Below are 25,387 nucleotides of genomic sequence, written 5' to 3'. Positions count from 1 at the left end.
GAATCCTGCCTGGCTCTGCAGTGACCAAACAACATTACTAGCTATTTGGCATCCCGGTGTTAATCCACGTATAACTGAATTTCTGGCCATGGGACAAACAATGCTGCTTCAGCTGAGTAACACTAGTCTAAAAACTGGCTGGTATCTCTGGAAAGATCCTGTTAGTCATGACAGTCCAGGCTGCAGACCACAGGTCGCTTTTTCCCCTAATATGAGGGACAGGAGAATTTTGGAGAATTGATGCGTTTTCTGTGTTGCTATGTCTTGATGAGGATAGTAGTCCCGTGCAGGCTTGTCTGAGCGGTGTTACTCTTCATGGAACAAATGTGCAAGCTGGAATACACCCCTAAAGGAGCAGGATGCAAAGTGGAATCCCTCAAGCAGAATAGCTAGCAAGTTGCACTAAAGGTCACCATACCTTGTGGTTATTTCCTGAAGAGCTGACATTCCTACAATAATGATCAGGAAATGCCAGCAAAGCAGAATGATAGGGAAGCTTGTAATTTCTGCCTTACATCCAACCCATTAGTTCCAGAGCAATGAGAAGACACAGCTGGGAACAGGAAAAAGGCTTTCAGTGAAGAAGATGCTGATGAGAGGGGTATCTAAATCCTAAATTCTGTGGCATGTGCATGATTATTTTGATGTAGGGGATGCCTTGAAGAGGGCTGACACATTTTATGACAAGAGGTCTAACAAGACCATGCAAAATGTGAGTAGCATGAGTCAAACTAATTGCACTAAAAGAAAAGATGTCCTTTCACTTCAGCGGGCTTGGATTAGACCTTGCAGTGCTAGCAACTGACGCAGAATTGAGGAAGGAATTGTTAAAAATTATAATTAACAATGTTATTTTGCAAAGATCAGAATGCATCTTTCTCACGTGAAAACACTGCCATCCAGCAGCTGGACATTGTTCTCTTTTCTCAGGCATAACCTGAATGTGAGGGAAAATCAAACAGGACTAGTAAAATGTTCAGCATTAGCATGAGAGCTGGTGAGGAATTCCTAGTTGAAAACTTCGGGTTGAAAAAACAAAGCAACTGAAAACTGAATATTTTCTAGCTGAAAGCCATCTTTCTCCTAAAGTGGCATGTCACTTTAATTTGAAATGATTTATCTATTGTGTCCTTGCCAAAGAAGCTGGTCACCAGCTTTTTATCTATGTGAATATCTTTGTATCTACAAGTGGATACCTCTATAAAAAATCTTCAGTACAACCATCAGAATGAACCCTCCCTCTCTTGAAGTCATATACAGCCGTATGAGACTCAGTTCACATGGGTCAAATCAACTAATAAATATTTTGGGGCTTTACCTCATCTCCAAGTCTTCATTTTCTTGTGGTACAAATTTGTACAAGGCAACATAGGTGTTCATTTGTAACGTGCTTTTATAAAATGGTCCCTTGAAGAAAAAAGAGAAAGAGAAAATGTAAATATCTGTCCTGTACAGGAATTTGGTTCACTTTGTTAGAGACTGAGGAACCAGCACCTGATCTTCCAAGAAATGAGCTGGAATCATCTCATTGCTTTCACAGTTTTGGAGGACTATGGCCCAGACACACTGCAAGCCACTAAGGCAGTAACTATCTTCATTTAGAAATAAGATTCTGGTCTTTTGGGTGAGATCTTAAAAATGAGTCTGCCTTTTGCTTTATGTTAAGGTATGACTCTTACGAGCCCAGGAGTGCATTACTGGCGTGATATAAAGTGTCTATTATACAGTCCTCATTATGGATGGAGCCAGAGTTGTACAGTGCACAGGTCCAAAAAACAGGGTGGGAAAGTAACTTTCTTAAACAGAAAGCTGCTTGCACCGGGCTTCCCACAGAGAAGACAGGCTACTCTCTCTCTTCCCTTTCTCCACTGGTAGTCTGGAGAAAAAAAAGCACCTAAACCAAACTCCAAATAATTTTCCAAATCAAATCTGTGATTTTTACGTTACTGCAGTTCTATTGTAACGACATGGCCTCCCCACTGGATCTTTTGTGTTCACAATATCGATTTGTAACAAACAGAAGAACATAAAAGGGACCATAATGGGCAAACCAAAGAGCCATCCAGTCCTGTATATTGCTTCCAACTGTGTCCAGTGGCCCAGAAATGGTATAAGAACATGACAGTCAGATATCAATGCTTCTTCAGAACAGTGCCCCAGCAGACCTACTCAAGGTCCTCAGCTATCCATAAAAACAAGCCTTTGATATGACTTCACATTCCCATTGCATTCTCACAAAATTTATGCCCATACCGGGGAATGTATACTTTTTGGTTCTTCTCCAAAGTGTTCTGTGCCATTTTCGGAGTATGTAAACACTGAAATAAAGCAAACACATGACATCTTAGGAGTAGTTTAAGACTCTTCACCTCAACAGGATCACTTTTATTTCGTTAATCTCTTCCCTTTCCCCCTTACTTTCTTTTATACCTTGTGCTCTCCTCTGAACCCTTCTACACCCCCAACAAAACCATGTATACCACTGGCACATGGCACAAAGCAACCTCTGTCCTGAAGAATTTACAATCGTAATGAATAAACCATTTTGATCAGATGAATATACACAAGTACAGCACTGGGAATAGAACCTAGGTCCCCTAATTGCATTACTATTTAAAGTCCAGCAGCCTTTTCCTCACACTGAATGCTGCATTTTCATGTTTAGGACAAGCAGTATTTCCATTTAAAAGCACCTGCAAAACCTGATGACCACATATGAGCAATATTGCGGGAAGTTTGTATGCAAAAACCCTTCTTCCCCCTCTTCGACCCTCTATCTCTAATGTTTGATAGCTTTCTTTGATGTCTGTCTACAGTCCTCTCTGCCTGGGGGGCACTGGATATGCTGCCTCTCTCTGATTTTATAGGAGGTACCTGAACTGCTTTCAAATTGGGATGGGTTACCTGAGACACAGGCCTATATGTGGGAAAATTTGCTTCAAAGTTACTAAATCAGAAACTCACAGAATAAGACAACGGTCACAGTACCTAATCATGGAATCATAGAATACCAGCTTGGACATCAAGGATCATCTGGTCCAACATTTCTCTGCAAAAGCATGGTCTAGACGAGATGGGCCAGCACCCTATCCAGCTGAATATTAAAAGTGTCCAATGTTGGGCAATCCACCACTTCCCTGGGGAGATTATTCCAATGGCTGATTGTTCTCATTGTGAAAAATTTTCCTCTTGTGTCCAGTTGGAATCTCCCCAGGATTAACTTGTACCCATTACCACTTGTCTTTTCCATATGACTCCTTGTAAAAAGGGAGCCTCCATCTTCTTGGTAGCCACCCTTTAAATACTGGACCATGGCGATAAGGTCTCCCCTAAGCCTTTTTTTCTCAAGGCTGAACAAACCCAGTTCTCTCAGCCTTTCCTCATGTGGCAGGTGTCCCAGTCCTTTGATCATCTTTGTAGCCCTTCCCTGGACCCTCCCCAGCCTGTCCACATCTTTTTTGTATAGCGGGGACCAAAACTGAACACAGTATTCCAGGTGTGGCCTGACAAGCACCGAGTCAAGTGGGATAATGACTTCTTTATCTCTGCTGGTGATGCCCTTGTTGATGCAACCCAGCATCCTGTTGGCTTTCTTTGCCACAGCAGCACGCTGTTTGCTCATATTGAGCTTGTTGTCCACCAGGACCCCCAGGTCCCTTTCGATAGAGCTGCTCCCCAGGCGGGTAGATCCCAGCCTGTGCGGCACTCCTGGATTATGTTTTCCCAGGTGCAAGACCTTACATTTGTCTTTGTTGAACTTCATAAGGTTCTTGTTAGCCCACTCTTCCAGCCTATCCAGGTCTTCCTGCAGGGTGGCTCTCCCTTCCAAAGTGTCCACTTTGCCACTCAATTTGGTATCATCAGCAGACTTCATCAGGGTACACTTGATCCCATCATCCAGATCAGTTATGAAGATGTTAAACAGCCTTGGGCCCAATATTGATCCCTGGGGGACCCCACATAAGACAGGTTGCCAGTTTGAAAAGGAGCTATTTACCACCACCTTCTGGGTGCAGCCTGTCAGCCAGCTCCCCACCCACCGCAGGGACCACTTGTCTAGGTCGTAACGCATCAGTTTCTCTAGGAGGAGGCTGTGGGAAATTATTGAAAGCCTTGGAGAAATCCAGGTAGACAATGTCCACCGCTCGCCCCACATCAACTGAGCAGCTTACTTTGTTGTAGAAGGCGATCAGGTTTGTCAAGCACTATTTGCCCTTGGTGACTCTGTGCTGGCTTTTCCCTATCACGTGCTTCATTTGACTTGTGATAGCCCCCAGGAGGTTCCATAACCTTCCCAGGGACTGAAATAAGACTGATCGGCCTCTAATTTCCTGGATCCTCCTTTAAGCCCTTCTTATAGATTTCAACTAACATACCTGGTATCTAATCAGTTACCCTCTATTGTAATTGCTTCATGAGCTGGCTGATGCCTGTCCTCAGTTATCTCCCTAGAAAAACCACAGTGGCTTCATTACATTGACTGCACTCCCCCTTCACATTTTAAGAATTTCCTGGTATTTCTTGCTTCTGGATAAAATCTGAATATGATTTTAATAGCTGGAGTCTTTGAGCAGCTAGAACCATCAGCATCTTCTCCCACCATTTACCTCTGCAGGTGTTTTGAGCAGAAGCTGGATTTTGTAGTCTCTAACAATTTGGAAATCTCCAAAATGGTAATAAGTAGCAGGCTGATTAAGTGCATTTTCTTCTTGTTTCTCTGTGATATAGTTACATGTGTTCAGGGGAAACAAGGTGCCAGGGAACACCGAACTGCTGAATTTCTTTCCCCCTCTGCTCTTTCACTTGCTCACCCTTTCTTCCATTAACACATATTTCTGTGGCTATTCTACATTGTAAATGACAACCAAACAAAGAGTCTTTGAAGAAGTTTTATGAATGAAGTAGTAAGGTTCCTTGATACTAGAAAGTTGTACTTAGACATTAAAAAAATGTAGCGTTCTTGTAACTGAAGAAAAAAGATAGCTATAACGGCAGCCACAGCATGCATGAGAAAGATTTTGTAGAAAGTGACATGCATCCACGAGCACACACAAGCATGTGTTCCCTGATAAAATGTAGGACAATATTGTAGTCATACAGTCCAATGTGTGAATGTGAAGACAGCATGTGAGCTGATATTTGCAGCATTTAACCTGAAAATGCCCCAAGTTGTGTCCAGGTGGTCTGACTGCAGCTGACCTGGGGGGCTCACTGTGCTCCTCACCAAGTCCTGTTGCACAGGGACTCTGACCCTGCAAACTGTCACAAGTACCAGAAGGAAAACCTTAAAAATAAAATTAATGTCCTGAATCTTCTAGTATATGTATATTTGTCATCTGTACAAAGGGATGTAAAATGCTGCCGTTACAATCTGGCAGTGCTTAAGTCCTACTCAAATTACTATGCTTTGTTTTTTGTGTCCAGAGGAAAAGCAGTTAGGGAGGCAAATAGGAAAAGTTCTGGTGAATAATGTTGGGTAACCAGGAGCATTTTGGACTTGCAGAAAGTCATTCACCAGACAAAGTGGAACTATTTCAGCAGTATATTTGGAGTAATTTCTGCTTAGTGACAGAAAATAAAGCCACGTTACTAGTGTACAGCCTCGTGAGCTGTGAAGCTGACCCAGCAGGTGGGGAGGGAGCTGGACTGTATCCTTGTGTTTGCCAAGAAGCACTCACCAAACCTTGGTTTGCAGGGAGGACATCCCATATTTGACTCGAGGGGAAAGTGCTCAAGTCCCTGTTGATAACAGGCTCATACGTGTCACAAAGTACATTTTGGCTTGTGAAGGAGTATAACTGACGTAGAGGAGGCTGAATTAGGTACGCCATCTCACAGTTGTAAACTAGGAAGCTTTGTTTCATAGTATGTATGCCAGGGCCAGAATGAAAGAATCTTCCCTTGAAGTTGTTGTCATAGGTGTCTATAGAAGTGATTACATGGCTACACATGTGCTAGGTCCTTTCACCCTTCTGCAGGCTGTGTCTTTTCGACTGTTTCCCTTTAAGCAAAGAGTCTCAAACGTACATTTTCCTAAAATCTTATTTGCAGAAGACAGTGTTTGAATGGAAAAAAAAAAAAAAAAAGAACTGGTATGGACCTGATTCATCAAGGCATTAATGTGAAACTGCCTGCTAAAGAGGCAGTGGTCAACTGAGGAAAAAGAAGTGTGAATCACCCTGTAACAACATTTTGAATTTACTTTGTTCAATTTTTAATCTCTGTTTAGCTTATGGTCTCTGGATATTACGAAGAGGCCCTTGAATCTGAAGGCCATAGAGGTATGTAGTTCATGTCTCCACACAACAGAAATCCATCTATTTTCATATTTGTTTGCTCTAGCAGCAGCAGACAAAAAAAAAAAAAGCAGGTATTTTTACAGTCTGAAAAGGATTTTACCATTTCCATAGCTTGTGCAAACAGTGCAGGCAGTTTATTAAAAATCTACCAAGGGGAAATTTTTGGAGTGACTGATGCATAATTTATACCCCGAGCCTCTGAAGGATGGATTGTAAAAAAGCCAGTGCTGATCAAAGGAATCGTTAATGTGCCGCAGAAGTTATTTGGAGGTTTGACACATGCTGAGTTTTTAAACTAATCTCTTTGAGTAAGTTCCTTGAATGCCTCTCAGTGCATTCAGTGAATGCAGATCTCAGAGAAGAAAGTTTCTTTGGGTTTCAGAAATGAAACTACTGATCGACAATGAAATAAAAAGTTATCTGAAAACTCAAACAGGGCCAAATTAATCTCAGGTGGGCAGGATTAAACAATGTGAAGCAGACTGAATTCCTTTTCTTTAACCAGGTCAGGTCAACTCGCACTTGCAAGACAGAAAACCTAAATAAATTGTCAGGAGAAAGCAGATAACATAGATGGGATGTTCACAAAGTGAGAGGCAGGAAATGACTGAGCACAGTGAGAAGTGATAGGACCAGGAGGGGAGGAAAGGAATAAGGAGGTAGCATAAAATGGGAATGGACAGCTGAAGCTGGCAGTTCACCTACATGAATTGCTAGCAGAATGTAAGGAGCACTGGGAGAAGAAAACTATGCTCACTGTGATTTATTTTTGTAGTGTTCATCTCATGTGAGATTCAGCAAAGCAGCCTTCAGGTGCTGGTAGAGAAGTTGCTCTGATGGTTTGGGCCTCAAGTTTTGCTTAGTGTTCCAAACCCCTTTGTACTTATTACTGCCCTCACCATGACTGAATTCAAGAACAGGGTCACAAACACTATCCCTCAGTGGCTGAGATTTCATTACTAAGCTCTCGATTGGTATGTATGATGGTCTCAAAATCCCATCGTACCAATGCTGTAAAAACATTGCTCTTGTACTGCAAGCAGACAAAAGAATTGGGCTATTAATATTACTGGGCACATACTATAGTCGTACTGAGAAGCTGCAATTATAATCAGGATTCATTGTGTTGGATATTTTACAGACATATGGATATTATATGATTCATTTCCTGTCCCAAAGAGATTATGGTATATAGAGACATGTAGGCAAGTCAAACATATGGAAGAGAAAGGAAGTATTATTTTTGTTCTACTCTGCCAACGTGGAACTGAAGCATGTTAAGTGATTAGTCTACAGTCATGTTCATGAAGCGTAAGAGGTAGGAAATGGACCTGAACCTTGTTCAGTGTCAGGTCTGGACACAACAAATTAAGAAAACTGGTGGCTTGGATTTCATCTGAATGGCAAAAAGCATTCCCCAAATTCTTGCACCAACTACATGCCCCACTCACCTCCCGCTTTGAAAACCAGAATGCTGCTAAAACATGGACATGTCATAAAAACCCCATCTGAAATAGGTTGTGCACAGGCCTATACATCTGAAGATGCTATCCTGGCCTGGCAGCACTCACCGCTGTTGCTGCGTTTCCTGCTTATGTCAAGGGTGCCTGCAGAGCTATCGCCTTCCTCGGGAACTTCTGCCAGGTCAGCTGTCTGCAGGGACAGAAAAAGCAAATGAGATGGGATAAGCCAGAAAAAGTGAGCGATGAGGTGAAGTAAGACCACACAAGAGCCTTTAGGGAATGTAGTACTTGGGTGTTATCAGAGCAGAGCAAGTCAGCCTAATGGGATTGCAGAAAACATTGTATCTGGTGATGCACAACAAACACCTACTCCACAGGGAGCAGTGAAAGCCCAGAAAGAACTCCAGACCAAATTTCCAGTCTGAAGTACAAAAGATTTCTGCAGTATAAAGTGAAGTGAAAGTCAAGGAACAAAGGCTTATGTTAAACAATGTGGTTCTCTGTATAAAATAGAAGGGGCTTGGGGGAATTTGTAGATCCTGCAAGTATACTAAATAGCTGTCTACCAAGGAGACTGGACATTAATTGAAACTATTGACTATTAATTTATTAACCCTGAATACATTATTCAGTAAAATAACTGTAATGTAAGGGTGATTTTATTTCTGTTAAGATGCTGTGAAAGAAGGAGCTGGAGTGTGATGGAGTTGGTGGTCCATCTTTAAATATCTGCCCTCATTTTCTTTTTAAACAGTCATCTGGCTGGGTATGGTTAGGGAAAAATGAAACCCAAATGTTGCTATTAGAATTACTATGATTTCTTATTTGTACCATATTAATGTCAATCGTGATTAGGGATCCATTGTTCTAGGGTGTAGGAAAACATGGGATGACATAATCCCAAGCCCCAGAAGTATACTCTGCATAAGGCACTGGGTTCCTTGGTTCGGTAGTTGGCTTCTCCATGTATACCCCAACAGGAACCAGGAGCTGCTCCAACTCTGTCTGAATTGGACCTTATGGAGCTTCAGTTTCTGAACTCTCCACACGTGACTTCTTTGGGTAAGATGTCTTTTATAACCATAAAAACCCCAAACATTGAACTTGAGTCAGGTCATCTCTCTAATCTGAAAAACTGTAAATCCTTATATGCTCCTAACCTTTATTTATTTTTTGTCAACAGGATTTTAAGACACATGGAAGAATTTAACTTAATTATTCCATGACGCTCCAGAATTATACTGTACACATAGCTCTGTCCATTGCTTTGCAGACCTTTGCTGTGTTACAGGAAGAAAAGCCAAATGAAGAACACTCACTGCCTTTGTTCAGGGAGCACAAAATCTGAATTGCTTTACAGATTTTTATATGTTTTTCTCCTTTTACTAGTGTTGACAACAAAGCTTTTTTTTAGAAAGTGCTTTGACAATTTTATTTCCCCTATCTAGTACTTTCCTAGCTATTTCTCCATCCAAGGATACTAATGAACAAAGAGGTTAAAAGTAGATTTATGCCACAGGTATCTTGTGGTTGTCGTTTCCCTTGCTATTTTAAGAGCCTTCTACTTTACTGCTCTGTTATGCCTTGGTTTTAGACTCAGCCTTTCGCAGCATTTCATGCTTGTCTTGCATCTTGCACAAATGGGTCACCCCTGGATGAGAAGGCACTGCAATAGCAATGCTAACACAGAGTCACTGTAGAGCATATCTAGGGATTTCTAGTTGCTGGGTGGGGAAGGGAAAGACTGGCTTTGTTGAAATAGTAAGCCCCAGCTATTTTTCAGCTCATTGCTATGGCATGTTCCTCAGTCTTTATAACTGCTTCTGAAGCCAAGACTAGTTTCATAACTGCTGATTAGCTTCATATATTTTTGGGTACTACTGCATATGGGATGTGCAGTAACTGTCTCTTCAGTATATTCCTCATCCAAAACCTCCTGAAGTAACTTCAGTTACCTTTAATGACTTTTCAGTCAAGATTTATATGACAAATGGTCTAATAGAAATTATAGAGGTACAAAGCTGCTTCTGAGAGGAGCTGATCCACAAAAAACTAACAAGAACTGGAATCACATTTACATCACCTCAAGTGACTTTCTGTATAAATGTGGGTAGCAGAAGCACATTTTTGAAGGAAGCAGTAGATAGTAAATCTGGAGCATATGGCCACTTTCTTTTATGGGAAATGCAGAATCCAGGCTGAAAAATCAGAGTGGGTGTGTCCACACTGCTCAGTCATGTTAAAAATATCTTGGCTAGTTCAGAGCAAGAGGGTTATCACTACTCTGTGCAGAGAGATGAACTGCAATCCTGGAAGCTTCATGGCTGTAGGGGCAGGGCATGGCTCCTAGGCTAGTTGCCTTTGCTTTCAACTACCTTCAGCAGGAGCAGCTATGCTGCTCTGACCCAGAGCAAGGCCTTTGACAGCTTGGACACCACTTGCGAGGTGAGTAGGATCCCTGGTGTCACCATGTCCCTGGTGACCCTGGTTTCATCACATGGCAGAACCTTGAAGAACTCCCCAGCTCCCGGGGCTGGGGCACAGTCCAGCCACAAAGCCCCAGTGCTGCTGTGACCCTCACAGCTGCATTGCTGCTTCTGCTTTGAGAGGAGCAGAGCAGCACAGAAGTGAGGACCACTGGGGAAAAATCTTAGTCCCTACGCGTCATTAACTGCACATGTGCTGCTAGCTCACGAGCTCTGGTGCATTTTTACCTGGGCTCTAAGGGCTCTGTGTCACATCCCTGCTCTGGTCACTGGTCAGTGCCTGCTCCTGGGTCACACATCACAGTTGTAAAGCTCCATGGCCCCATTATTTGGATCAGGGTTGTGTCTGCCCCTAGTTTCTATCCTTGTCTCAAACCACAGGCTTGCACTAGCAGAAGTTATGGTTTCACATGTCTGTTTATTCAGCTCTCTAATGTCTTCTATTTTCGGTACGCTGACACGTGTTATATTCTCTCTCAGCCTCAATACCCTGGAGAAATTCCCATAATGAACTTATGTTCCTCATTCTACACCCACACCCCACCTAGTTATGATCAGCTCCCCAGGGCAAGCTGACACAGCATTCGTGATTTCTACGCTTGAGTTGTCATTCATAATTTAACATAATGCTTTATTGATTTAGAAAGCAATAATTACATTTGTAGAACTTCTGTTTCAAAGTAAATTAAATAATTGAAAGAAAGAACTGTAAAGAAAGAATTTGTAATCACAATGCGACAGGAGGTAGAGTCACTTTGGATTTTAAAAAAGACTGGAAATTACCAAATTCCTTTTAAGGCACAAACAAGAGTGGATAGAGGACATGTCCTTTAATAACTCCCTTGCAGATTTCACTTAGTTCTTGTTTAAATTTGCCTGTCTTCTTTCCCATCTGACACAAATGAATGTCTGTTTAGAGGCCACCTATAGCACCTGAGGTTACAGTTCAGCCATGTGAGTGAGCACCCATTTAAATGCCAGGGAAATGTTGTACCAAACATAAACAGATTTTAGCCTAACTTTAAATTAAACGTGTAAGTGTTTGCTCTGAGGCCTGGAGACCAAGTCTCATCATGTCTCTGTGCCTGGTGATTTTTATTCTGAGGTGAGTGCAGGGGAGATTGTCAGATAATGTGGGCCTGACTTTTAGACATGACAATCAGCTTTAGCCTCCAGTGTAGTCAGGTGCGATTTTTTGGGGGGGCGGGGAGGGAGAGTGGGGAGGATTTCTTGGGGAAAAAAGAAAGCCTCAAGCACAGGCTTAAGTGCCTGTTTATGAGAGGTGAGAGGCTATGAAATGTTCTTTCAACACCATGCATGAGCTCCTGATCTCATGGGTCCCAATACTGTTGAAATAACCATTTCTATAAGGAAGAAATTGGTAAGCGTTATTGTTGAGCTAGGTATGGATTTAGCAAAGGCAGGGCTAAGGGAAATATTGTTTCCCTTGTCCTCCTTCTCCAGCTCTTCTGCCACAGTCCTGAAGAAGTGACTGTTATGATAGGAGAGAGTGAATGACAAGGATTAACATGAAGGTGAAAATGTCCCCATCTGGATACAACAAACTGAGCACAACCTGCCTGTATTTGGGTTTTGGAAAGAGGAGCCCAACTCTGTGATGCCTCCCTCCTGAGTCTACACTGGGAAGGGGTGGAGGTGCCAGTCCATTGCCTTGTTGCAGCAGCAGTGGCTTAATTTTGGCTGGGCTTGTACTGTGGAGCTTGTACTTTTAAATCTAGACTGAGGACTCCAACCCATCGCTAGCACTTGTATGAAGGGTAAAAGCCCACCACCACCAAGAGGCAGGATGCGTCTACTTCAGCATGACAGTTAAATATCTCTGTTCCACTTTTACACAGATATGCAAAATCAAAAGAATATAATTTCCTTTTCCAACCTGATAAAAGAAGATTATTAATTTAATTTGTATTTTTCTCTTTTTCATGAGAGTCATCTAAAAGATACTTAAAAACTGAGTTTGCAAAAATAACGTGTTTTCTGGTCTCATTTTGGAAGCTGGGAGTGAGATTATTTGTTTTTACAGTTTGAAATACAAGTTTTGTGAACTCTGATACAAACTCCTGTGAATTAATATCTGTTGCTCCTCCACAAAGAAAATGGAAGAAAGATGTGGGATACTTACAGAGTTTCTGTTGGGAGAGTCAGATCCACTTCCAGAACTGCCCTTTTTGGTTTTCTGAGCTAAGGAAGTCCCAAAGCGGAGAGTTTCATACACAGGGTCAACCTTATTTCCACAGGCTGCAACAGAAGGAAGCAAAACATGCATCAATCCCTTGAAGATATTTCTGGTCATGTTCCTGCTCCACTTGGAGAAACACCTGCCTCTACCAACATGTCGGGGTGTATGCTTAGACACAAGTTGAGAGATTATCCTGATAAAAAGTGTTTGATGAACTTGGTGGAATTGGCTTTTGCTAGCGATTTGCTGCTCCCTCTCCGCTCCCGTAAAGATCAGCCTCCTCTCATACAGGCTTTTTGGGTCCCCGCCATTGCCTTGTCTCTCTTCACCTGCCATCCTCCTTCTCTAATCACTACTGATGCTGCCTACACTGAGGTAAGGAAGACAAAGTACTAGGCGGCTTTAATCCATGTTTGCTGCCTGTTCCTAACACTGACCTCTTGGATTGCCCTCAACAGTAGATGTTTGAAGAGAAAAACCCTGCATTGTGGCTAAGCATCCTTGTGGTAGGGGTGGGCCATCACCTTTATCTGTCTACCCTCACAGTGCTACTACTTGGCTAATTTGGATAAACAGGATGGCCTGGATCTTCCTTGAATGGTACTGACGTCCCCACTGTGGGGCCACATGGGATCTGGAGGCCGGTGTGAGTAGGTACCTGCTGTTGGGAATGTGCTCCAGGTTGCTCAGCTCAGTCTAGGGATAGCCAGAAAGTCCACCAACCCCACTGGCGTATGTCCATTCAATTCTCACTCCCACTCTCCCTCATAGCTGGCCCCAAAGTCATCTCCCATGGCAGAGAAATGGATGCCTTCAATTACCATAAGCAAATCCAGTTCAAATCCTCTTCTACATACCGCATTATCAGACCTCAGCCTGCCTTGCAGTACAAGGCAGTAGACACGTACAATACAGTACATTTGCAGCACTGTATAGAAGGAGGGAAATGTTGGCCAAAGTACTGAGAAAATACATGGGATTTTGAATTTTGATGTGAGCAAAGCACACCTCATTTTTTAGCCAGAGTTTGTTAAAAATGTTTTTATTACTTCTGACAAAAATTACAGAAGTTTTTTAGAAAGAGAAACATAGATGAAATCCATGTAATTAACTTTTTTTTTTTTTTTAAACTGCCGAAAACAACAAAGTAAATGTCCTCAGACAAGTAATTTTAAACTGACTGCCTAGTTCTGGCTTTCATTCTTTGTACTGCCAGGCTTGCCTGGCGGGGAGAAATATTTTCCAGAATCAACTCAACTTCTCCATTTCAAAATGTTTCTTTTCAGGAATTTGGTATTTACAGTGAGCAAAATCTGGTCTTTTAAATACTCGGACAATGTGTAGACATGGTCAATAAGGAAAAATATGAGGAAAGTAAGAAGTGTGGGTGAAAAAGTACGGGAACCTAGCAAAGTCCCTCAAAAGCCAGACCAGTGGTTTGAATGCCTCCTGCTGTTTTGATCTCTCTGTCTTTTATCTGGTTCTTCCCAGCTCAGACCTTCACCTCAATATTCCAGTGTTTCCTCCCTTTTAAGTTCCTACCTTGAGCTCAGGTAGTTATTATTATAAACAGGGTGATTACTAAGAGGTTATATGTACGGGGTTTTGAGTGAAACGCACAATAAACACACCCTCTCCTCTTCCAGCTTTGTATCTTTGAAGTGGTCCTTTCCTGAGATGGCAGAAGGATATCCAGTCACCGAAAGGAGCTGGAAGGCTGCTGAGGGTAAATACCACGGCTGGAAGTCTGCCGCTGCTGTTGCAGAGCACTGCCAAAGGGAGAGTGAATGGAAAAGCAATCAAAACCTACCAATAGGCATCACTTCTTTGATGCAGCCAAACTGTTCATGAATGAGTAGTGGTGAGCTGTAGTACCGTCGAAATCCCTTTGGCTGGAGGGAGAGAAAGCAAAAACAAATGAAGTACATTGCTGCCATGACTGATGTAGTAGAAATAACCTCAGCTCTTCGGCTAGTGGCATAACAGTGTAGCGAGGCTGGAAGTCTGCCTCCTGTTGTTGAGTCCTGTGGGGTTTATAGATCAGGGATTTATTTGATTTTTCTCCTGGAAAAAAACAATTTCCTGTATTTATGTGGAACGGGGAGGGACTCATTTTCAGCCCCCCCCTTTTTCTTTTGTCTTACACAAAAGCAGCACTAATTAATTGCAGCAGAAGTACTGAATCATTAGAGATTCTGGGAAGTTTCCCTCTCCCTTTCTTCTTATGTAATGTGAATTTGCATTGTTTTGCATTTACTAAACATGTGACTATTCTTCTCCTACCCTAACTCAAAATCCTCATGTTCCCACGTATGCATTTGTGAAACCCAAGGAATTTAGAGCCTTTCTATAGGTTTTTCTCAGGTTTGCTGCTGACTGACTGCAGCTTTCACTGCTTTTTTGTCTTGTAAGGTAAAAAAACTCCCCAAGTCGCCACCACATGGGTACCCAAAATGAAGGTGCTAACATCTAAGACTTTGGAAATGCCCTTCAAGGTATTAGAGATTCACAAATGGTCTCTCAGATTTCTAATCTTTGCAGGCTGTGAGATCTTCCAGTCACAGTGAGAAGTGGGAATGCCTCATGGGGATGTGCATATTTTCCGTGTCCTATGTTCAGTATACACGAAAAAATGATAAACAACTAGGTCTTTTGCTAATGAGCTGCAGTACAGATTGAGAAGGAATGAGGGGTTTGATAAATTAGGTTTCTTAGAGGAATAAATTCCAGATTCCCCAGCCTCAGTTTGCCCCCAAACAAACTAGATGCAGACACAACATGAGCTCATAAAACTCCCATGACTTTGCTGGATGACTTCCTGCTGCTAAAAAAGCATCTACTTTTCTGCTTTTTTAAACTAGTGACCACAAGAGCTAAGGCTGGAATCAAGAAGTGCGTGAAACAATTCATGTGATTTAATATTTGGCTTGTCCAAGGCTTGCAATGAGGTCATTCAACTCTTCACAGACCAACTTCCTATACCAGAATGCCTCACACTAGGGCTACGATTATGGTTTAAATGTATAAAGATTTGCCTCGGGTGTATAAACAACAATAGCATTCACTGAATACTCTTGGAGAGAAAAGATCTTTCCAGTGAAAGGTGGGTTTTCTAGCCCTTTTGAAGTCAATACTTGTGTTTTTTTGCCATTTAACACAGTGAAACTGTTTGGGTTTAGCTTGTATTTGTCTCAGGTGCCCTCAGGTTGCAACAAATCTGAGAACAGCTGAAACGTGAATATATGTATTCAGTTTTCATATTCCAAATGGTCATTTTTCCAAGTTCTTTTTCTAGGAGTAACCAAAAGAACCATCTTCCAATAAAAGTCATCAAGTTGGGTTAGAATCGTCTCAAACACAGTGTCCTGCCTTTGCCAATAATGAGAATTTGCTGCTCAGAAGGTGACTCGGGCACTAAGGTGCTGTGTCCATACAGGGGCAGGTCTCCTCCCAGCCTCCCCTACTGAGAGCTTGCTTCAAACTCTGTAGTGTCTCACTGTGGAGTATCCTTTGGTTTTCTTTTTAAGATGAATTATGGTTTTTCTTCAAGCCCTAACAGTGGAAAAAACAATAAAACATAATTTGAAGGATTTTTCATTTGTTAAACTCCATTGAAATATTGCGACTAATTTATAGCATTCCTTGAGAGATTTACACTACAGCAAGCACAGTTTAAATCCAGGGAATTAATTCTGTTATTTAGCTAAATCTGGATTATGTAACTGTATCTTTACATCCACAATGCAGATTAGATTTGTGTTTCATTTTTGTTCAGGTTTTTGAGTAGTAGCAATTGCCCAAACTGATAATAGGGCACCACCTGGCTTTACTTTTCCCACCTCAGTAAAGTGACCTGGTGTCAGTTCTGTTAATGCACCAGCTAAGTGCCAGCCAGGGGGTCAGGCACACAAAGCAAGTGGCTCCAGCACAACCTGGCACCTCACGCCACACTTGCTGCCCTGAGCTGCTCACTTACCAGCTTGCCCATGCAACGCTGTTGTCCAATACTGTCTACGCACTTGTGGTGGATGCTCATCTTACAAGCCTTACAGCGCAGTCCGTGCTTAGCGTTTGTCCCTGTGAAATGCATGGAAATGATTTAATTAGACAAAATCGATAGTTTCCATACATTTAACAAATGACCTGAAAGAACTGATGGGGAGGTCAGCTGCAGTAGAGTAAATATTGACAGCATTCCTCGCCTTGCCTACTTTTTTTGTGTACATTTACACATGCATTTTCTTTACAGCCTCTCCATTTTAGCCATTTATCCCCCAGGCTCTTTCCTAGGCTATTACTGCCTTTAGATGTATATTGGATTATGCTCTGTTGTATGATAGTCTGATCAGTGATGTCTCTGCCTCATGAACATCAAGCAAAATCTCTTTGCTATTTTGAAAGGGCTTGGCATGAGAGCCGTGCATGGCTGAGGGAGCCACTGAAGGAGCACCCAGCTCTGGAGCTGCCCTGGGGAGCCAGGCCATCAGTGGAGGGCCAGGTTTTGTGGGTGAGAGGTAGCTCCAGGGGTGTGTGGGAGAGCTAAGGCAGCCCCCTTACCATTGCCCACCCATGCGCCTAGGGACTGGTGCTCTCACCTCCCTGGGCCAGTGCTCAGAGGGTGCAGGAAGAGCTCCTTGCACGTCCCTGAGCAGGGCAGTGAGGATGCCATAGGTCTGACCTTGCTCTCCTCCACTGGCAGTGGAATAGTTCAGTGTCCGCAGGTAGGGGAGCTCCAGGAGAAGTTTTGCCTTTCAGAAGCAGACTCCTCCCACCTGGGCAACAGTAGTTCTGTATTATCTTCAATGTGGACCTACTCTTACATGACAGAGCTGAGTCGCTTTGTTTCCAGGCAGGAACAGTCACCCTTATTCATACACCTGTAAGACTTCCTAAACTACGCAGAAGCAGTTAAGCTGCAGCAACTCTATTATCCCCACAGGACTGTATAAATGGAATGAGTAAACAACATGTCAGTTCATTATCATCTACTGTGAGAGTGAGTAAGAAACAAGGTAGTAAAAAAACCCCCCAAAACTCTTGACATTTTAACCGGCCCTCATTAGTCAGACATGATAGGAATATTAGTCAGAAGGATCATGCATCTGAAAGTACTCATGTAGCTCTTGGTTATTTGAGTAGTTAACTCCATGTACACGCTGATGACTTCATTCAGTGAAATGCTACGTCTGAAAGAAGCACTTCAGGCAAGGGCTCATCAAGTTGGTGACAAAACCTGAGCCTTGACAGGACCACTTTCAGGAGAAGAGGTCCCTGAAGCGGCCACTTTCAAGCCAGACAGAGGCAGGCTGGAGGAGCTGGGGGTGGCTGCAGTGAGCCAGGCTCAGACATTTCACTTGTGTGCTTCTTGTAGAACAGGGAACTGGACATCCTCCCCACCTTCCTACTGAGACTGCTGGAGAAATGGTGAGTGAATAGGGTTGAGTGTGGGGTGCACCCCGGGGACTCCCATGGAGTGGGGTCAGCGCCTGCTCCCCGCTTGTCGCCTGCCTGGCCCCTCTCAGCTGAGCCGATGCACAATGCCTCACTGCTCGGGTATGTGCAGATGTCTAGCCTCATTCCTGGAGTCTTTTTTCCTAGTAAACACAGGATTTACTAGAAGAACACATCCCTGTTTTGGTTTTTTTTGGTTTTTTTTTTTTTTTTTTCTGCATGGTTGCACTTGGATTACTGTGCTGTGAAGATTTTCTCAGCTATAGTTTCTTTTCAATAACACCTGTTCAAACCAATATTGACTTCTGCGGCTTTGTGCTTTTATTACTGATGATGAAATGCTGAATCACCCCTACCAATGGTCAACAACTGACACAGTGAGAAAACAGGACTTCCTCTACATTTTTTAATTGTATTTATAGGGTGGAATGAAAAAAAGGAAAATGACATCATACTTTGCCTATACAACACATATGTAGCGTCAGTGCTTACACTAGGTCTAATTCTCCTCTCACGTTGGTCTGTACCAGCATAACTCTTACTTGCTCTACCAAGTTACTCCTGAGATTCAGCTGAAAAGGCTGTCAGTCTCACAGTCCTTTCTGCTGGCTGTGTTACGCTCTTCCAGCCATTTTAGTGTTAACATTACAAGGTGGATATTGCTCCTTACATGTTATATCCATGTGATCACAGAAGATACACATTTGTCAATATAACTGCACATCTAAATGATGTGCGAAATGAATGCAACGTATATGTGCTACTTTCAAAAAAACAAAACCCAACTTCTTCAGAACAGAAATCTGTGGTCATGTGAAAATGAGTAAGACAATAAATTACAAAAGAGCAACACTGTATTTCCATTGCTGAATACCATTTGTTACCTGTGGGTAGGTAAGTAGCGGCTTCAAAGAGAAGAAAAGTGTTTCAGTCACACACTTGAGTCTACAAGAAGTCTTTGTAAATCAGAATGAAATTCCCTATAACTACCAAAAGCTTCAACCTTTAATTGATTGTCATTTCTAAGTACTTGGTTTACTGTGGGACTAGGCAGCTTGGAAATAATTTGCATGTACCTCCCTGCCTCCCACTAAGGAATAACTAAAGGGCTTAAAGAAGAAGCGTTTATTCTGTATTTACACTTAACTACCATATCTCAAGCTCTGAAAATGGCGTTTCTACAAGACAGATTTTCTTTTTTCCCCAGGATAATTCTTTCTTCTTCAGTTTCTGATCTCCATCACACTAAATCAAACCTCCTCAAAAAATCATGGCTAAGCTATTTCAAAACTGAGTGCCAGAGATTAGACAACTACATATTGGCAACGTATCTGACCCAAAAGTTCCTGAGATTCAGAACTGAGGCACAGCCACAGCTCACGTTATGGAGAAGAACAGATCTACATTCGGTATAGGTGTAAATGAGACCAGGGTTTGACCCTTTGCATCAGGTTTTGGCCTCTCATGTAAGCAAGCTTGTTGACCTTACAGTTGCCTGAATGGGGCTAGTTTTGGAAGGCATCCTGGTAGTTTGAAACGGGGAAAAAGCAGGCAGAACATGGATCTTGCAAACAAGCTATGTAAAGCTGAGTGAGTACGGTAAGAGTCTTACAATCATGCCGGTATAAAAGAGGTATTTCATTATACCTAAAGTAGTGGCACAGGATTTAGCAATGTGTTGAAATATTATTTGCCAATAAATTCCCCCAGAGAGCAAGAGAAAGCGAGGAATTTGGTCTGAACATACATTAAATAGTAGAAAATAAGCGGTATTAATGACTAAAAGTAAAAAATTATGACATTTACAATAATAATGATGATGATGATAATAATAATAGTAATAACAACAACAACACAATGGGGCAGCCTGTTTGAGGGGAATTTGTATAATTTCACTTATCTGCCATAGGGTACCAGAGCACGTTTGAAGTTGAAAGCCTCTCTGTGGTATGCTTACTCCCACTGGGTTAATCTTTCTGTAGATTGAAGCATGGGGAAGGGGAAGAGTAAGGAGAGAGCTCACATTTGAGATGGCCACAGCAGTATCTGGAAGGGGCAGAGTTCCTGCAGAAGTAGTGAAGTCTGTGATATTAAACCACTCTCCTTGGGGACTTCTACTGAACATACTCTGATGACCTGCAAGCCTGACCATCACTCTCTTGTTTGCTTCCTGCCCCCCTAAATAGCTGACAGCCTGATTGCAGCCTACCATTTATTCCCATTAGCAGATATTCCCCTATGCCAACCTTAAAGCACAGCTGGAAGCTACTGGTATAAAGTACTCACTGAAATGTCACTGAAATGTCTTAGCCCACCTGGAATCATTTCAATTTGTGGTGGATCAGAAATAGAGGAACTAAGCAATTAAGCAATTAAGCTAAACTTGGAGTACCCTAACTACTTTTTTCTCTGGTTTTCGTTCAAAGGGGGAGTAGACTAACACCTTTGATGGACTCTTTCTCATTACCTTAAAAAAGTAATCAACCCTCCCACCCTCTCCTCCAAAGACCCTTACTAAGGTTACTTAATCAAATTGTTAAATGCTGAGCATACCAGAACAAAGGTTCTGCTCGGTCACTTTTTGATTGCAATCTAGGGATGTGATTGTCACTGTTTTTATTAAGGCACACTACTTCATTCACTGAACAGGGTGGACAGTGTTCAATGAATGGGCAGCTCTATTCAATACTTCTTTTTTACTTTCATCGGTCAGTGTGCGTCCTTAAGCATCATCTCTTGAGTACCATATTAGCCTAATTCCAAACACAAGGTGATTAATAGCCTCATAGGCTTTCCTATGGGCTCACTGTCTCTGTCTCTTTATGCCTTGCAATATGAGCACATTTGCCAAAAACCTGGATGGGATGGCTCCCATTTGAGGGACTAATGGGTAAAACTGTCAGAGGTATCACTAATACGACACTATTTGGCCCAGATGCTGGCGTTTAAGTCGTAAAAATGGCAAGCTGCTATAACTGGGGGTTTAGAATGGAAAGTACTGTATGTGTTTAGCTGACTCGTAGTGCCCATAAACATAACTGTCAACGTAGTAATGAAATTCATATAGGAAAAAACCACTTACACATACATTTGCACATATGTCCTCTGTGTCCTATGTATTAATCTATCTATTAATTATCTCACAGTCTGTAAAGGCTGGTATTCCTTTTGCAAATGAAAAAAACAAAACTGACAAAAGAAACAGTGTTTCACTGGAAGCAAATCAGGAAATTTCATATCAGGATACCTGAGTAGCTCTTAAATAAACTTAGAAATGAGGTTCTGCCACAGCCATTTTCTTCAGATACCAGCTAATGCATCCAGACACAGGGCACTGGAAAGACGCATTGTTTTGAGAAGCAGGTCATGTTTAATAACGCCTTGATAGAAATACTCTACTACTGGGTCAGCTCCCATTTGAATATCTAAACCAGTGGCTAGGTTTTCCAGAACAGCCATGGAAAATTGAATCTTAAACTGTTCTGATAATCTGACCTGAAATACTACCAAAAGGACACACTGCATCACTTTTGTAAATCTAAGCCTTTTTTGGAGGAAGCCTAAATGGAAACAGAACACCTCAATATAGGTGAATGGAAAGATTTGGAGGCAGAGGGAGACAGGGCAGAATTTGATTCCAAGTCTTTATGTCTGTCCCTCTTATAAAAGTAATTTAGTAACTACTCTTCATTTCAGGAAAGTGACATTATCCTAAGAAATGCAAATGAGAATTATGTTTGTCACACACATGCGAAGGCAACCTTTATCATCCTCTGGGCCAGCACAGCTATGGATGTAGCACTGTTAGTTGATGCTTTTTGTCTGTTGTTTCAAGACTTAACATAAGATTAATAGCTAGAGAGGGGGAATAAGCCCTACAGCCTGGAGAAATTTGAAAGAAAACTGCAAATGTTGGTAACAACATGACGTTATGCTGACTGTACCAAGATAACTATATCAGGCACTTATGCTAAAATGAAAAAGAAAAAAAGGGAGAGGATAAAAAGACTCAGGTCTATAAAAGAGAGAAAGAAGAAGAGAAAGAGGCACAGAGAGACTGTTACCTTCAGCTAATCCAGCTATGACCCAACCACTATTTTTTATCATTCCAGCTGAGAGGAATGTGCCAGTCAGAAATTGTTCTGATTTAAAACTTTCATAAATAAACACATTTAAAATTGCATATTTTCCATAGAACTTCAACTTCTGCTGTGGGAGGCTGATAAAAATAATGAGTGCCTTGCCCCTTTCTCCCCAGGCGCATTTGCAGTTGTCACTAGAAAGCTGTCTCTATGCCAGAATTTATGGGAAACGGAGACTTGTAAGCAAGCTGGGCCAGTATTGTAGCAGTGAAGGGTTTAGGATGTCACCTTAGAAGGAGAAAGAAAAGTCCCTGAAATGGCACTGGTGCCCCTGCAGTCATCTCTAAGCCTTTGCACAACTTCCTCTCCTGCCCTCTTCCTCATTTTTAATTAATTGGTTTTGCGTAAAAGCTCTGATGCTGAAAGGGAGACTATTTTTAAAAATTCCTCTATGGCTACTTCCTGCCCCCATGGCTGGCTGCTGCTGGACAAGTGTTCGCCCTCCTCCTTCCCCTGCTCTGCCTCAGTTGAGAGCTGTGGGTAGATCAGAGAATGGCATTTTCTATACAGGACATCTACACCTTTAAAGTTAAAAATCTTGAGCCTAATTCCCCCAAATCATTAGGTTTGTAAGGATGAGCTGGGCACCCCTTTGCTTGCCCTTCCTTGGCCTTCAGCCTCCTCGGGTACCTCCCGCTACCTTGGGAATGGCCCTTTTTCTCTGCCCTAATACCTGTCACCCTCCTGCTTCTTTTTCTTAATTGATGCTGGGACCCCATCGCCTGCCCCAGCTGACATTGTGGAGATGACAGAGGCGCAGATCCTCAGCTGGTCATCAGGTGAGCTGTAGATCAAAGCCTGACCCCAGATTTCCCCAGCCACCCTAGATGGCCGACTGCTGGAAGTCATTGCTGTCTGATGCCTGACTGATAATGCAAGTTGATGGACACACAGTTGGCAGGTGCGTTGACTGATACACAAATATTCACCTCACATAAAATTACCAGTACTATTAGCAATCCTCCTATTGTACTTTCCACTGCTAAATACAGGACTGAATGGATTATTCAAAAAAGTAATAGAAAGAGGATATAATTTTGTGGTCTGCTGTGTGTTGTTACTAACTGGCCCACAAATAAATGTATTATGGCAGCTTTTGGCACTGTCGTTTTGATAATTCAAAAGGATCAATTTTCCTTTTTTAAGGAGATGAAATTGCACTTTATGAATACCCTTCTCTTTTGACCTAACTAGATAGTCTACACTTATTTGAACACTTTGGCAAAGGCACTCTATGCATGAATAACAGATGTGTAGGATGAAAAAGTTCAAAACACACAGAGAAAACTAGGCAAAAATCTTATTTAGGCAATTTTTCATGAATAATGGCATCATGGGATTGGACTTCAAAGGTTTTACTTTTTAGTAAGGGTTTTTTTTTTTGTGTTGGCTTTTTTTTTTACAGTTAAATCTGCCAGTTCAAAATGTGCAGAGTTTTGAGTAGGTTAAATCAGTAGCTCCTTGGGATGGGGGCACACTGTACAGGGACGTCCAACAACACGTGGGTGCTAGAGGAGGAACCCCTCCATTTGGGACCAAGCTGCCAGGTCTGGACCTGACACCTTGACTGGTTGGACTGTCCCGTTCCCCTGAGTCCACTTTGTGTCAGTCTAAACCAGTAGGGAGAAGCTGGGACTTGTATATTTATGTTCTGTAGAATAGGACTTAATATCCAACCATGGTACCTGTCCTGCCAAATTAATACATTTTAGATTATATGTCACTGAGAGGTGTGGGTCTGTTTGAGTGCCTACCCCACCCAATTTCCCTATAACAATATCCAGTGTTTAAATAGCAAGAAAAGTTGCCTTGCATGCAGGCAGGCTACAAAACAGTGCATAAAATTAGAACTGACTTCCTAGTGACATGGTTTTCTTTAGAAACGACATGCTGAGAAAAAACTGAGGCAGTAATAGGCAGGCTTTTCTTCAAGGCCGTTACAGAGAAGAAAAATATCCCTGCTAAAATAAAGTCCTTTCTAACTTCATGGTTTTAAATCATACATATCAGCAAGAGGAAATGCCTTTATTCCTCTTGCAAATCAACTCTGTAACTCCTTGACAAAGAACTTCCAACGCTGCCAGACCTTTCATTCTGTGGTTCAGGAACAGAGACTTACTTAAAATGCAAACAGGCCTTTCCTGTCTTTTGGTGCAAAAGTGATTCTCATTCTTGATGTCTAGTGATCAGAAGAGGTTGAACCTCACTGCCCTGTGCTGAAAAGTTTGGCCACAAGAGGTTTTTTTGCAATGCGCTTTTCACATATTCAGCAGCTTTGCTATAAATGTCTGTCCCTGAAAGGAAATATCCACCTCCATACTTCTTAAAATACCATCTCAGGTTTTTGATCATCTAAATGTTAATTAAGATGCTGGAACGCCATGATAAATAAACTAACAGCTATTATGGAAAGAAAAAGTCCCAGTCCTCTAAAAACCAAACACGATAAATCATATCTAATGTTCTTTGCTCTAAACCAACTGACATTGATATCTCAATACCTACTTTTCTAGACAATTTTCTAGACTGCTGAGCTTGTGCTTGTAGATCTTTGCACCGTGTTGCTTTGCTGAGACGGAAAATAGCTCAAAGAAGATAGGCATAGATTTGCCTATGGGAGGTAAAGCTGAACTGCTCCAGACATGATGATGGTACCAGAGCTGAACAGGACACGGGAACATGGAGAAATTAAACTTGGTGTGGTGTCCCAAAGGAGGACAAGCAGAGATCAATGGCTGTTCTTGATCTCAGTAATATTAGTAAGCCTAGTATGTTCAGTAACTCTTTTTGAGATGAAGATGATGAAAGTCAGATTTCAAACAAGATCTCCATGTTAGCAGGCTCAGGTTATTTGTACCTGTGTTCTTACATGTGTTGAAATGAAAAGCCAGTTACAGCCTTTTTTTTGTGTTTTCAGACGCTTTGAAAAAGCAGTTGAATTTTGTAGGGCCACTTACATGTACTGAAACGTTGATCTTTCAAGGACCTTGTACCATTAAGTTGGAAAACAGAAAAACAATATCTGAACAAAACCTATGCTGCGAAATGAAGAGCAGAGCTCCGGGCTTGCTGAAAATGTGGGAAAAGAGTTACAGAACAAAAGAACAGTCTGCCCTAAGCAAAGGGATTTAATATCCTCTCTGGGCTGCTGATGGATTTTTAACATTGCCTATTGCTTACAGAGCTCCATCATCAATGGGCTTGAAATGAGAGGCTGCTATGTGCCAGAAGATTAGGACAATCAGTTAGGACTATAAAAGGTTTAGTCAAAAAACCCCCCCAAAACCTGAGATGTAAATAGCCAGCTGCTCTTCTGGCCTTCTGCTGTTTCAAACTTACTGAGGTT

At 42.0% G+C, this 25,387-nt stretch overlaps 1 protein-coding gene across 1 annotated transcript in view; it reads right to left on the bottom strand.

Moving 5' to 3' along the window:
• Positions 1-25,387, bottom strand: part of STAC (SH3 and cysteine rich domain) — a 74,853-nt gene that overhangs the window by 12,052 nt on the left and 37,414 nt on the right. Inside the window, exons 3-8 of the mRNA XM_075495596.1 lie at positions 16,425-16,525; positions 14,259-14,340; positions 12,392-12,507; positions 7,871-7,952; positions 2,254-2,318; positions 1,319-1,407 (exon numbers count right to left, since the gene is read on the bottom strand). Coding sequence (XP_075351711.1) covers positions 1,319-1,407; positions 2,254-2,318; positions 7,871-7,952; positions 12,392-12,507; positions 14,259-14,340; positions 16,425-16,525 — 535 coding nt within the window. The remainder of the gene's footprint in view (positions 1-1,318; positions 1,408-2,253; positions 2,319-7,870; positions 7,953-12,391; positions 12,508-14,258; positions 14,341-16,424; positions 16,526-25,387) is intronic.

This window comes from Mycteria americana, chromosome 2 (assembly GCF_035582795.1).
Source record: "Mycteria americana isolate JAX WOST 10 ecotype Jacksonville Zoo and Gardens chromosome 2, USCA_MyAme_1.0, whole genome shotgun sequence".
Classification (NCBI taxonomy): Eukaryota; Metazoa; Chordata; class Aves; order Ciconiiformes; family Ciconiidae; genus Mycteria; species Mycteria americana.
The sequence above is the reverse complement of the archived record's forward strand: the minus strand, read 5'-3'. Positions and strand labels throughout refer to the sequence as shown.